Source organism: Cebus imitator, unplaced genomic scaffold (genome assembly GCF_001604975.1).
Source record: "Cebus imitator isolate Cc_AM_T3 unplaced genomic scaffold, Cebus_imitator-1.0 Scaffold145, whole genome shotgun sequence".
NCBI lineage: Eukaryota > Metazoa > Chordata > Mammalia > Primates > Cebidae > Cebus > Cebus imitator.
In genome coordinates this window covers 2,811,442-2,824,214 of record NW_016107460.1, presented here as the reverse complement: position 1 = coordinate 2,824,214, position 12,773 = coordinate 2,811,442, and the positions used below count along the sequence as shown (strand labels likewise).

General features: G+C 36.5%; 1 protein-coding gene across 1 annotated transcript in view; it reads left to right on the top strand.

The window, feature by feature from the left end:
- The window catches only part of FREM2 (FRAS1 related extracellular matrix 2), a 186,945-nt gene that overhangs the window by 69,978 nt on the left and 104,194 nt on the right, over nt 1-12,773 (top strand). Inside the window, exons 3-4 of the mRNA XM_017542495.2 lie at nt 6,344-6,490; nt 11,572-11,802. Of these exons, the coding sequence (XP_017397984.1) occupies nt 6,344-6,490; nt 11,572-11,802 (378 nt within the window). The remainder of the gene's footprint in view (nt 1-6,343; nt 6,491-11,571; nt 11,803-12,773) is intronic.

Below are 12,773 nucleotides of genomic sequence, written 5' to 3'. Positions count from 1 at the left end.
CTGGGATTACATACACCTGTCACCAAGCCTGGCTAATCTTTGTATTTTTAGTACAGATGGGGTTTCACCATGTTGGCCAGGCTGGTCTCAAACTCCTGTCCTCAGGTGATCTGCTTTCCTAGGCCTCCCAAAGTGCTGGGATTGCAGGCATGAGCCATGGCGCCCGGCCCCATTCCTCTTTCTCTACATTTCTCTACCAAGTCTTCGTATTTCTTTGTGGATCTGACCCCTGTGCTGTGCTGCCGCTTTTTCAGAATGTGTAAGGCAGTGGAAATGATGATGAGGGAGTGTTCAGAAGGAAGGAAGAAAATGATATAACAATTATCATAAGCAGCAATTCTTGAACACCTTACTGTTGCAGTAGTCATTATTGAAATTATTAAGCAGTCTAAAAAAAAAAAAAGAAAGAAAAACCCACTGGTGATTTTTCTGGATCTGTCCAAGTTCTTCAGGAGCTTCATTAGTTCCACGAAGGTGCAGCTGCTCTTAGTTCAAAGCCTGTCATCCCTTGGTGCCCGAGTCACCGCACGCTGATCCAGGGCAGGTTGTGGATGTGTCTTGTCTCTCATATCCAATCTCTTAAACAGGAGAAGGAGAAGGAAATAAATTTTTAGTAAATGCCCTGAGCGCCTACCACATCGAATTCTTTGAAGTTCCTTTTTTTACCTGATTTCTTATCTCTGGTCTTATACCTAATCTTCCAGGAACGCCTTCCCCTCCATCTCTCTTAATGTCCAAATACCACCCTGTACTTAAGCCCCCATTTAAACACCATCTCTTCCATGAATTTGTCTTTGATCCCCTGAGGCTACAGTAATCCCTCACTCTTGTGGACTCCCACAGCTCATTATCAGTGCCTCTCGCAGCATTTGCCAGGCTTTAGCGTGTGCACATTATCTAGGTGCCTGCGCCATCTCCCACAGTTGGATGCCAGCCCCTGGGGGCAGGGTAAGAGCCAGTCGGCTTCTGCACCAGGTGGTTTTCAGCAAAGTGAAGTCAGTCTGCCTTTAGAGGCCAGAGGACAGGATTCCACAAGCTCGAGGAGACTCTCCTATGGAAGATTCTAAGGCAATGCAAAGTTCAAGGAAGAACATCCTATCACAGAAATGGCAATGAAATGAATCCTTTATTTTAACTTTAATTTTAGATTTTCACTAGAATTACTAGCATTAATCCGGATGGTAGCTGCATGGTTGCAAATCACTGTCCTTACTGTTCAAGAGAACAAGATTTCTTTAAAAATCTGCTTAAAAATCAAATTAGCTGCTCAGTGCAGTGGCTTGCACCTATAGCCCCAGCTACTCAGGGGCCTGAGGTGGGAGGATCACTTGAGCCCAGGAGTCTGAGGCTGCAGAGAGCTATGATCACACCACGACACTCCAGCCTGGTCAGCAGAGTGAGACCATGTCTCTAAAACAGTAACAAAAATAAAATCATCTAATTTCTCCAATAAGTTAGGTAACAGTATTATTATCTTAATCTTTTCTCATATAAATATCTATTTCTATTGCTGATTTAAAGGACCACATCTAGCTTTTAAAAATATCTGTATAGTTAATTTTCAGTTCAGCTTTAAAGATGAACTTTATTCTGGGCAAATGAGAATTTACCGAACTAGAAATTACCAACAATATTTTCTATTTGTAACTATTCTCCAAGAAGAAATTTGTTGTCAAAGCTAAATAAACACATCCCCTTTATCAAACACAAGTCAAAACTGCGGCACTAGTTTCATATTATTGAAGATCAAATGCTTTGTCTTCAGTGAAATCAGGCAGCCCTGAGCTTTTTGGGAGGGCTAATTGGAGATTGGTTTTTTTGTTATTCTAAAAAAAACTACTGAGTTTGAATTGAAAAAGAAAATGAAGAAGTCTAAAGACCAGCTGGAAAAGTTCAAAAGAGGTCTTTTCATCAAAACCTTAATGGCTTTGGTGTCAGGATTTGAGGACAGAGCATTTGGGAGTGTGGTCATCAGCTGTCAGACACCTGTTGTGTGGATTTATGACATGAGTTATGGAGTTTAATTTTTTTCCAATGAGATGCTGAGACTAGCTCCTCGTGCACCATAGATGACAGAATCTATTTTAGAAAGGCAACAAATTTTGTTTAAGTAAAAATGTGTCCTTTTTTGACAATATTTAGCTTCATCTATAATTTCACATTCAGTAAGCTGTAGCTTTTGTTAAAATGTCAATGTTTATTATTTCCATTGATTGAGGTTTTAGAAGAGTTTAGGTGATAGGCAACAAATTAATAAATAAGGTATCTTCCTATTCTTTAAATAAAATACAGCGTTCAATTATGTAAGGTCACAGTTTTAGTAAAGGGAGCTAAATAGGTTACAGCTTGGTTTTTCAAATAAGTAAGTACCTAAGATTTTACAAATCCTGAAATCAAATCTGATTCACATGTGTAAGGTTCAGAAGAGTTATGAAGTATTTAATTCCATTAAGAGTTAAGCTTTATAGACTTCATATTTTCTATTTAAATATGTATTTCATTAATATTCTCTGGTTTAAAATCCCAGTTTCAGTGGGAATTCTAAATTTTCTATAATAGTTACCTTGGACTATCTCTCTGTCTTACAAAGCAAAGCTTCTTTATATTGTTTCTGAATTTTATTTTGAAGTAAAATCTCAAGGTGGTGGTTGTACATATCAAATACTAGCAAACTATTCAGCTATGTGTCATTCAAGACCTCTGATTAACCAGTAACTTGGCAACTTCGTCCATTCAGAACATAGGCACAAAACTGAAAGTCATTTTTACAGATGTGCAAGTAGAAACAAAATTAGGTGTGTCTAAAACCATCCACAAAGGGAATGGAAGGGTTAAACAGCCCTTTAGTCATCAATAATGCCTGGAAGTGTCATTTAGAGAAACACAGATTCCAATAATTCACATTTATGTTTTACTTAAAATCTTTCAAGAAGCATGCAAACATTTTAGAAAGGGTGTCATTAAACAAATTATTTTTTTAAAAAATAAGATTCAGTAATGAAAGAGAAATGTTACATTTACATAGGAAATTTATATTGCTCAATAAATGAAGGACCACTGAACTTTCAACCAAGACATTAGAGTTTCTGATTGATGCAATAGGTGTTTTTCTAATAAGTATAATGAGCTCCATGACCTCGTGAATCATGTGTTACAGTGGGAGAAAACAGAAAATGAACCAAAAAACAGTATATATATATACATATGATATAAAATTTTAGAAAGTACTATAGGGAAAAATTAATCAGAATGAAGGCGTAGAGAGTACTGGGGTTTGCAATGGGCTTGCTGTTTTATAAAATTGAAGAGAGAAGTCTATTCTTAAAATGTGCCATGTTTACGAGAGAATAATATTTTCTGGAATATTTCAGGAAAAGGTTAGAATCAATTCTTGAAATTAGCTAAGAATTGTTAAAATTTAGAGAAATAGGGATTCCCAGGAAGAGTAGGAAAACGAAGGCTGTCCTGTGCAGAAGACATCGCACATACAAAAACGGCCACCTTTGTTCAGAAAAGAGTTAAGAGGTTGGATGTGGCTGAATATTTCTCTTTATGGGGAAGTGATGGGATGTGAAGCCATAGGTGTTAGAATGGCCGAGGAAAGACCTGGTAGAGCATGACAAGAAGTTTGGAATGAAACCTGGGCTTGCTGGGACCACATTTTAAAGTGGACAGGAGTGTAGCATAAAGTTGTTTTCATCTAATAATGTGTTTTCACATCAGAGCTATTTTATGTACTCATGTAATCAAGTACATGTTATTCTCTTTTCCATTGCTTTCTAGATGATGTTCCAATTACTGGAACATACACAATACTTTTTAAAAATATATTTTAAAAACAATGAGACTAAGTATTGGAAATAATGAAAGAATGGATACTCTCAATTATTGATGTAAATTAGTGTAATTTAGTACAATTGGTAAATTAATACAATTAAATATGAGAGGATACCCACCAAAGGGCACAACTATACAGAGTAACCAATAAGAGAACAGCTGCAGAATCACAAAGAGATGAGAGGGCTGGAGCAGCTGCAGCTTCTTCACAAGCAGGGGGATAGAGCAGCGATAAGGAGTGGAAAGCATCGGCCAAGGAAGAATAGGGGTCCTCACTTTAGGCAAGAGGACATGGGTGACGGGAAGAGTGAGGGTGGCAAATCCCAGGAGCTGCAAGAATCTTGGCTTACCTCCAGATGAGCAGATTAGGGTGCAAGGGACATAATCAGAGTAGGTCAGGATGAACCTGGAAATCTGCAAAGAAACGTCCACGTGATATGGGCAAAAGCTGTAGACAAGAGAGGCAAAGGCGAAATGAACACTGGTAGGTGTAAGGCAGACGAATAGTAGTCCAACAGCGGGAATGCAGGGTGGGCTGGCGTACTCGTGGTATGGCAGGGCAGAGTGAGCTTGCGTTCGTTGAATGCTACTATTGACCTCAGGGTACTCTGTGTGTGTATGGCTTATCTGAGTTGATCTTCGAAGAAATCACAGGTGCTAATTAGCATTGCCCTCACTTAACACTCCAGAAAAGGAAACAGAGGTCTAGAGAAGTAACTTGCTCAGAGTCAGACAGCAGCTAGAAGTGATGTGGGTGCACCTTGGACTCCAGTTCTGAAGAGCCTCCCAGCCCATGGCCTCTCCTTTCCCGAACAGCACTCAGGGTGTAGCTGATATTAGGTAAGTTTCATCAGGGCAAAATGTGGAATGAGTTTCCTTGTTAAACTGACACAAAATTCCTGCTCTCCAATCTATTTATATTTTATAGTTGATAAATTAACTAAAAATAGGAAAGTCTATAATCCCATCATTGAAAACACCAGGCAGCTTCACCTGCGTCATGCCTCATTTTATGTAGCGGCGTTCATGGCATCAGTAGCATTTTGTTGTTGTGTTTTTAAGTGTTTTCAGTGTTCCAACAATAATTTCATATTTATTGTTTAGTGGTTTAATAACATGTTATTGATTTGATACACTATAAGATAGTTTTTAAGGTTTGGAGTTATTATAGAAGATATTGCAATGAATAGTTTCTTACAAATATATATTTTGCTTCTCTTAAAGCAAAAATCCCACAGAAGGACTAACAAGACTGATATAACCATCTTTTTGCCCCTTTCACACATTGGCAAATAGCTGTCCAAAAGGCTTGTGCTAATTTGCAAGTCAAACAACAGTAAACAAGAAAACACTTTCCCTACATAATCTCACTTGCATGGGGTATTCTCTTTAATCTTTAGTACACACCAAGTTAATAGCTCAAAGTTGCTGCAGATTTTATTTTTTAAAAGTTCGAGCAAAGACAAATGCATTTTCATGTCTTTGCTCACTCAACATTTTCCTTTGTGTAGATTTTTTTGTGGTCTATTAAAGTTTTGAGATTTTCCTGTTTCATTTCTTTTTATCTAGTGAAACTCTATGTGAATTGCAAAGAGAAGAAACTAGAATGAAAATTGTGCCTCTAGCTGTGTTTGTCACTTGGGCATTTTTTTTTTCACAGCCTCTTTCAGAAAGACTTAAAAGGCATTACTGATGCCTTTGTTTGTAAACCTCATCTTACTCTGAAATAATTGCTGTAGATCAAAAGAAGTAGAGGGATGCGTGCAGAGTGATCAGCTGATAACCATTTTTCCTTTCATTTACCCAACATAGTCGCTTTCACATTAGAGCGATCACACGCGAGGTTTATTTTCTCCTGATAGGCAGCCAGCCCCATTTTGGTGGGAAGATGGGAGGGGAAAACCTTATCTTCAGAGTGGAATGGAAATCAATAAAAAGAGCTGTCTGTTTGCTCTAAGGAATGGAGTGGAATCTAGTGGGGAAGGGAGGCGGAGAGGGGATATTTGTTTTTCCTTAAGTGGTTATAATTAAAATCTTCCACCTAATTGCTCTGTGAACCAGAAAAAGGTATTTGTGAAGTTGTGTTTTTTTAAGAACATCACAAAGGAGCCTTGCAGCCCTGCGAATAGAAAACTTGCTCTCCAGCGGCACCTTGTGGGAAGTGAGTTATACTGCAAGTGGGATATTTAGTTTTAGGATTAAACTAAATTGCCTCTGGCCCTTGTATACTTCCTACCCATTACCTTACTTCCCCTTCTAAAACAGCAAAAAATTTGTGAAGAATTATGTCAGCGACCGAATTTATGTGTAACAGTTCCTAGACTGTAAGCTGTACCTCCGTGTACATATTCTAGAGTTGTGTATCAAACTAAGTAGCTGTATTGATTCTTAATGTTGCTTCATTAAAGTAGTCTGTGGAATTTTTAAGGTCACTCATTCAAGAAAGCGCTAATTTTCACTCATTCAAGAAAGCACTAATTTATGGCTTTACATTTTTATTTTCAAGGTGGAAACAAGTTAACCAACCAGCAGTTTCGTCTGAATTGGGCATGGATCTCCTTCGAAAAGGAATATTACCTGATCAATGAGGACTCCAAATTTCTAGATGTCATTCTTAAACGCAGAGGTTACTTGGGAGAAACTTCTTTTATAAGTAAGTTTAATTTTTTATTTGTCTCAAAATTTTATTTTCTAGCAAAGGTTTGTAATTCTTGTACAATGATTAAAACATCAGTTTAGTTCACTGATCTAGTTTTAGAGCTTAAAAATTTAAAACTTCTCTGACTGCTAAAGAAACAAGCAACAGGTTTGTGTCCAGGTACTTATCTCTATAAGACTGTTATGTACACATGTGATCTTTCTCTGTTATAAAAATTGGCAAGAACACTAAGTTATGAAATAAAAATAAATGTCACTAGATCTTAGAATGAGCTTAGACAAATCTGTAATTTACCCCTAAGATAAAAGTCTTCTGAAACATTAGTGTTGTGACCTTTCTTTGTAACAAACAGCAAATGGTTAAATACTAATAATTTTCTTCTGCTTTGCTTCATTTAAATAAAACTGATGGTCAAAAGCAAACAAAGGAAACCTTTTGTCAACTCCAATTCAAGCTTGTATTTGATTTTCATATACGTGTAAAATAAAGTTGGCAATATATTGGTATTTTTAAGCAGCAATAGAGTTGGCACAAAATATTTAATATGTTGATAAAAATGGCAGCATCTGGGAAGCAATTATGTGGTTTTGGTACCATGTATTTTATAGACATCGAGGCCAATAGAATTTGCATGGGGTAAAAAAGGTTTCATTGAGTGAGATTAACAAGTAAGATAGGAATCTAGGAAAATGTTGGCAAAGTAAAAAGTTAGTCACCCTATGCTTGTCTCCAAATGATTAGTTTGAAATTTTACCAGCTCACGAATTTCAAGAGCCTTAAACAGTAGACCTCTATGCACAGGTCTACACCCCTGCCACCCCAACACCACCCCCGGCACCCATACACCTGCCGTACGTTTGCTGCAGCCACAGCACCCTACCATTCTTTTTGATTTCCCCTGACATGTTTTGGTTCTGAATATTAATTACCCCTTACTTTAAAAATTCTTTTTTTTTTTTCCTTTTAACTTTAGAGGACTGAAGTTTCACAGGACACTTTCCCTGTCTTTGAGGTTGCTCTGACTGCAGGGGCACTGGTCCCCCACAGCCTTACCTCCAGCCTCTGCTTCTATCTTCACTTTGCATGAGCCTCCACCTGGCTGTGCTTCACATGCTTTATATTTAGCCTTGGATATTCTGAGCGCTCTCACTGTGCTGTCTTTTAGGGATATTCTCTGTGCACACATGCACATCATGTCTGTCTTATCATCAGGGAGAGATTTGTCTTAACTCTGCTTTGGACTTGAACCTATAGCAAATAAGTCATAGGGAAAATGATAGCTAACAAACAGAGCACCTTACCAATTATTAAGAATAGGTTATCTATTTTTTTTTTTTTAAGACCGAGTCTCACTCTGTTGCCCAGGCTGGAGTGCAGTGGCGCGATCTCAGCTCACTGCAACCTCTGCTGCCCAGGTTCAAGCGATTCTCCTGCCTCGGCCTTCCAAGTAGCTGGGATTACAGGCACCTGCCACTGTGCCTGGCTAATTTTTGTAGTTTTAGTAAAGGTGGAGTTTCATCATCTTGGCCAGTCTGGTCTTGAACTCCTGACCTCATGATCCACCTGCCTCTGCCTCCCAAAGTGCTGGGATAATAGGCATGAACCACTGCACCTGGCCAGGTTTATCTATTTTTTACCTGAGTTCCCGTTCCTGATAAGTTTATTTAATTTTTCACTCACAACCAGCCCATGGATAGCATTGGGAAAGTTAATAGTGGAAAAAGATTTTTAAATTATTTTTTTGCATTTTTTTCTCCACTGCCTTTTTTTTCTTAAGCTGGATACTAAACTGTCAAACAAGAACTCTTTTTGTTGTTGTTTTTTCATTGCACTATTATTTCCTATGAATGTGGGGTTACCAGCAGTTCTACAAAGGCTCATAGGCTTTACTTGGTTCCCTTCACATGGTTACTTAGTAACCTGGGGTGATAGAAAGTTGGGAAGCCTTCTGTGTGTGGTCCACATCCTTCAGTCATTAAAGATGGTAATGGAATTCATGCTAGGACCTGGAATGAAAATCAGATTAAATTGAAGGGTAGCCTCATAGAAGTTCTACAACGAATATGTTGCCTATAGCTGTTCCATACAAACTCTACTTTTATTTATGGACCTTTAGAATGACATAGATTGCATTATAGCAAAAGATAGAACATCACTTGAGTACAATTAAGAAATCATGAATTACATGAAATTTGTAGATGTATTTTCTGAAAGATGATTATTCATTTTATAACTATTCTAACCACTAATAAACTAAATGTGTATTTATAGTCCACAGTAGTATTTGCATGTCAAAGATCTTATTGCTACCAGTTTTTGAACATTTAATAAGGCAAGGTACTTCATATGTACATTAAGCACATTACCTCTTTTGCGCCTTACATCAACCCTTTATTTCCTGACTTAACAAATATTTTCTTGAGTACTCATTACATACCAGGGGCTTTGTTGGGTAGTAAACTATGAAGAAACAATGATAGTTAATGTTTACTGAGTTATTTGCTGGGCCTACTTCCCAATACCCTACCTAGGTCAATTCCATGAGAAGAGCGCCATGAGGTGAGGAAATAGAGAGTGTGATATGTCCAAAGTCAGACAGCTAGTGAGGGGCAGAGCTGAGATTTGGCAAAAGGCCCACGCTCTTAACCACTGCACCATAGTGCTTCGTAAATCCTCCACTGAGTTAAGTTCATAACTTGTCTACCATCCCACAACAGTTATATGGCCAGGATGGGATATAAAATCTATTCTCTCCTTCCACAAGTACCTTGTTTAAACACCTTGTTATTTTTCTATATCAGAGGAAAAGATCCGGTTGCAGTTTCATTTAATAACAAAAGTGAAAATTTATAGGTATTTTTAGCAGCAAAAATTGGGATATGGTATTGCAACTGATTTAATATCAGATGGCATCGCAACTCATTTAATATTAGATGGCCTGACTGTCATGTAGGGAGGAGGACTAGTTGAAAGTAGCAGACATTCCTTGTATCATTCTTACTCATTTTTGTTTTTAACTGCCTTTTGAACCTGCAGAAAACATATATAGTGCATTGCTGATGAAAGAAAACAAAACAGAAAAGTGAGCAGTAGCTATCAGAGGCAGACTAACCAATTTTTGCTGGTCATGCCACTGGGGATAGATGGGTCAGTGAGCAGCATGTGTTCTGGAACCTCAGAGAGAATGATTTCTTTCATCAGTATCTTGGCAGTGAATTGTAGTGGATCCAAGAGGTGTTGACAACCAGTCTGTGTGCACGAGGAACCAGAGAGCTCTCAGGAAGTCTACAGCATTCAACAAAATATGCAGCCCTGCAATTCCTGGTTCTGTGCCCTTTTTTCTCTTGCCATTAAATAAATCATGTTTTACCTGCTACTGAAAAGAAAAATATGATGCAACATTTTTGTCAGTTATTTTTCTGAGAACTATAAGAGAACTATTTTTAATAAAATGTTTGTTTTCAGCTTCATTTTAAGATTAAAATAACAGTCATTGATATATTTCTATAAATAAATAAATATTCAAATGACTCATATACAAGCACTATAAAGGCAAAGGTTTTGTCTGTTTTGTTCTCTGATACAGCCCCAGCACACAGAACAGAGCCTGGCATGGAATAAGTACTCAACGAGTATTTGTAGTTGAATGGATCTTATTTAGTCTAGTTTCATTTTTAGTTTAAAAACCAACAGGAATTGTTCAAATATATAATAATTTTTAATTAAATGCAAAATGTTCCAACATAACTTATTTTCAAGCTTTAAAAAATCTAAGCCACAAGACTTTATTTTTCTTTTATGTATTGATGTATTTTTAATTTTTGAGATAGGGTCTCACTCAGGCTGGAGCACAGTGGCAGGATCACAGCCCACTGCAGCCTTTACCTCCTAGGGCTCAGGTGATCCTCCCAGCTCAGCCTCCCCAGTAGTGGGGACCATAGACATGTGTATAGCTATTTTTCGTCTATTTTGTAGAGATGAAGTTTCACCATGTTTTCCAGGCTGGTCTCGAACTCCTGGGCTCAAGTGATCCACCTACCTCCCCTCCCAAACTGCTGGGATGATAAGCCTGAGCCACCACACCCAGCCTTATTTTTCCCTCTTTTACACTTGTCTGTCCTGTCAACATCTCTGAAAATGCCCGGGTTTAGAGAAATATATTTGAAAATTATTCTATTAACTTGACTCATTAAGAGGTTATGATTCCATATTTAAGGATATAGAAGTCCAGGAACTATTGCCATTTTTATATTTTTCTATGACATTGAATGTTTTCAGTGCTTTTGGATAATGTACCGTATGATTTGAGAATCTGGCATGGTAATAGTGAAGATCATCTTGTAATGTACTTAGAGACCCAGAGATCCTTCAACCTTCCCAGCTAACTAAAATTGACCTTGAATGAACTTTCAGAGTAAGCCAAGCTCATAATAACCATATATATTTAGCTCTCCAATTCTATTTACATGGTTTCATGGAATTCTAGGGTGTTCCACAGAAAAAAATCTGGCAGTGGCCATGTTGAAAATGCCGAATTACATTTTTTTATGGATCCTAGTTCCATTAAATGTTTAGAGAATACCATCATTTTTTATCATTCCACTGAGCCATTTATGACTTAGATGGTAAGTCAAAGAATTCTTTCATGGAAGAGTTTCTTATTGGCTTATATTTTATAGTTAGAGAATGTTTCTTATGTTTTTTATGTAATATGCAACAACACATGCAAAAGTAAATGTGAAGAGTTTTAAGACTATGAACTTGTAGGAGTAAGGATATTGTACAATGTGAATATAAAATATATTCTTGTTTGACAAGAAGTTCTAATCCAAATGTAGCTCAAAGCATATGTAGCAAAACCATAATGGAGTCAAATGCAGAACAGAATCAGGAACTACCCAACACCTACAGTGAAACACTTTCGTCATCAAACCCATACCCAGTTTTCCATTTTATGAGCTCAAAGCAGGATCAACTTTGCTCTTCAGGATAAAATGACACCTAAAAAGTTAATAAGGAAAACGTTAATAATCCAAGTGAAAATGAAACTAAGAAAATGATATGTTTCTGTGCAGGTATTGGTACAAGAGATGGGACTGCAGAAAAAGACAAAGACTTCAAGGGCAAAGCACAGAAACAAGTACAGTTCAACCCGGGCCAGACGAGGGCCACGTGGCGAGTGCGGATCCTGAGTGACGGGGAGCACGAGCAGTCCGAAACCTTTCAGGTGGTCCTCTCGGAGCCCGTGCTGGCTGCCCTGGAATTCCCCACAGTGGCCACTGTTGAGATTATTGACCCAGGAGATGGTAAGACCCATTGTCAGTTGGTTTATGTTTTTGCTGTTGGGCTGCTATGACAAAATACTTTATAGGGGTATATTTTATAGTTTTAAATTCAATGTTTGAAATTTCCAGAGAGAATCTTTGAGATTAATGATTCACTATTCTCAGATATGCTGACAGGAAGATGGAAACTGAAAAGTTATGAAAGAATGCTCTATATCTAAAATATGTGTAATATAAAATGTATATATTCATATATAAATTATATTAATAGATTTTATGTATATATAACAATATCTTTATATATATTTGCCAGCTAGCACAATTTCCATATTACCAGAAAATTTTTAATGCATATATAAAAATTATTTACATATTTATACACATATATAGTATTATATATATTATATATTATACTATATATTATACATAGTATATATATACATACACAAATATATATAATTATATATATATTATATATAATTATATAATTATATATATATTATATATATAATTATATAATTATATATATAATATATATAAAAATATAAAAATATATATATTATATATATAATTATATAATTATATATATATTATATATATAATTATATAATTATATATATATTATATATATAATTATATATATTATATATGTGTATAAATCATACACAAATATATATATTATATATAATTATATATATAATATATATAATTGTTTATAAACATGTAAATAATTTATGCATTAAAAATTTTCTGGTGTGTGTGTGTGTGTGTGTGTGTGTGTATACAAATAATTGTTTGTAAAGACAGCATCTTGCTGTGTTGCCCAGGCTGGTCTCAAACTTCTGGCCTCAAGCTATCCTCCCAATTCAACCTCTCAAAGTGCTGGGATTACAGGTATGAGCCACTGTGCCCAGCCAGGGATGCTATATTTTTCCAAGTGAATGAATTATCCATGGAATTACCAACATGTTCTTTCTGTTATTATAATTCTA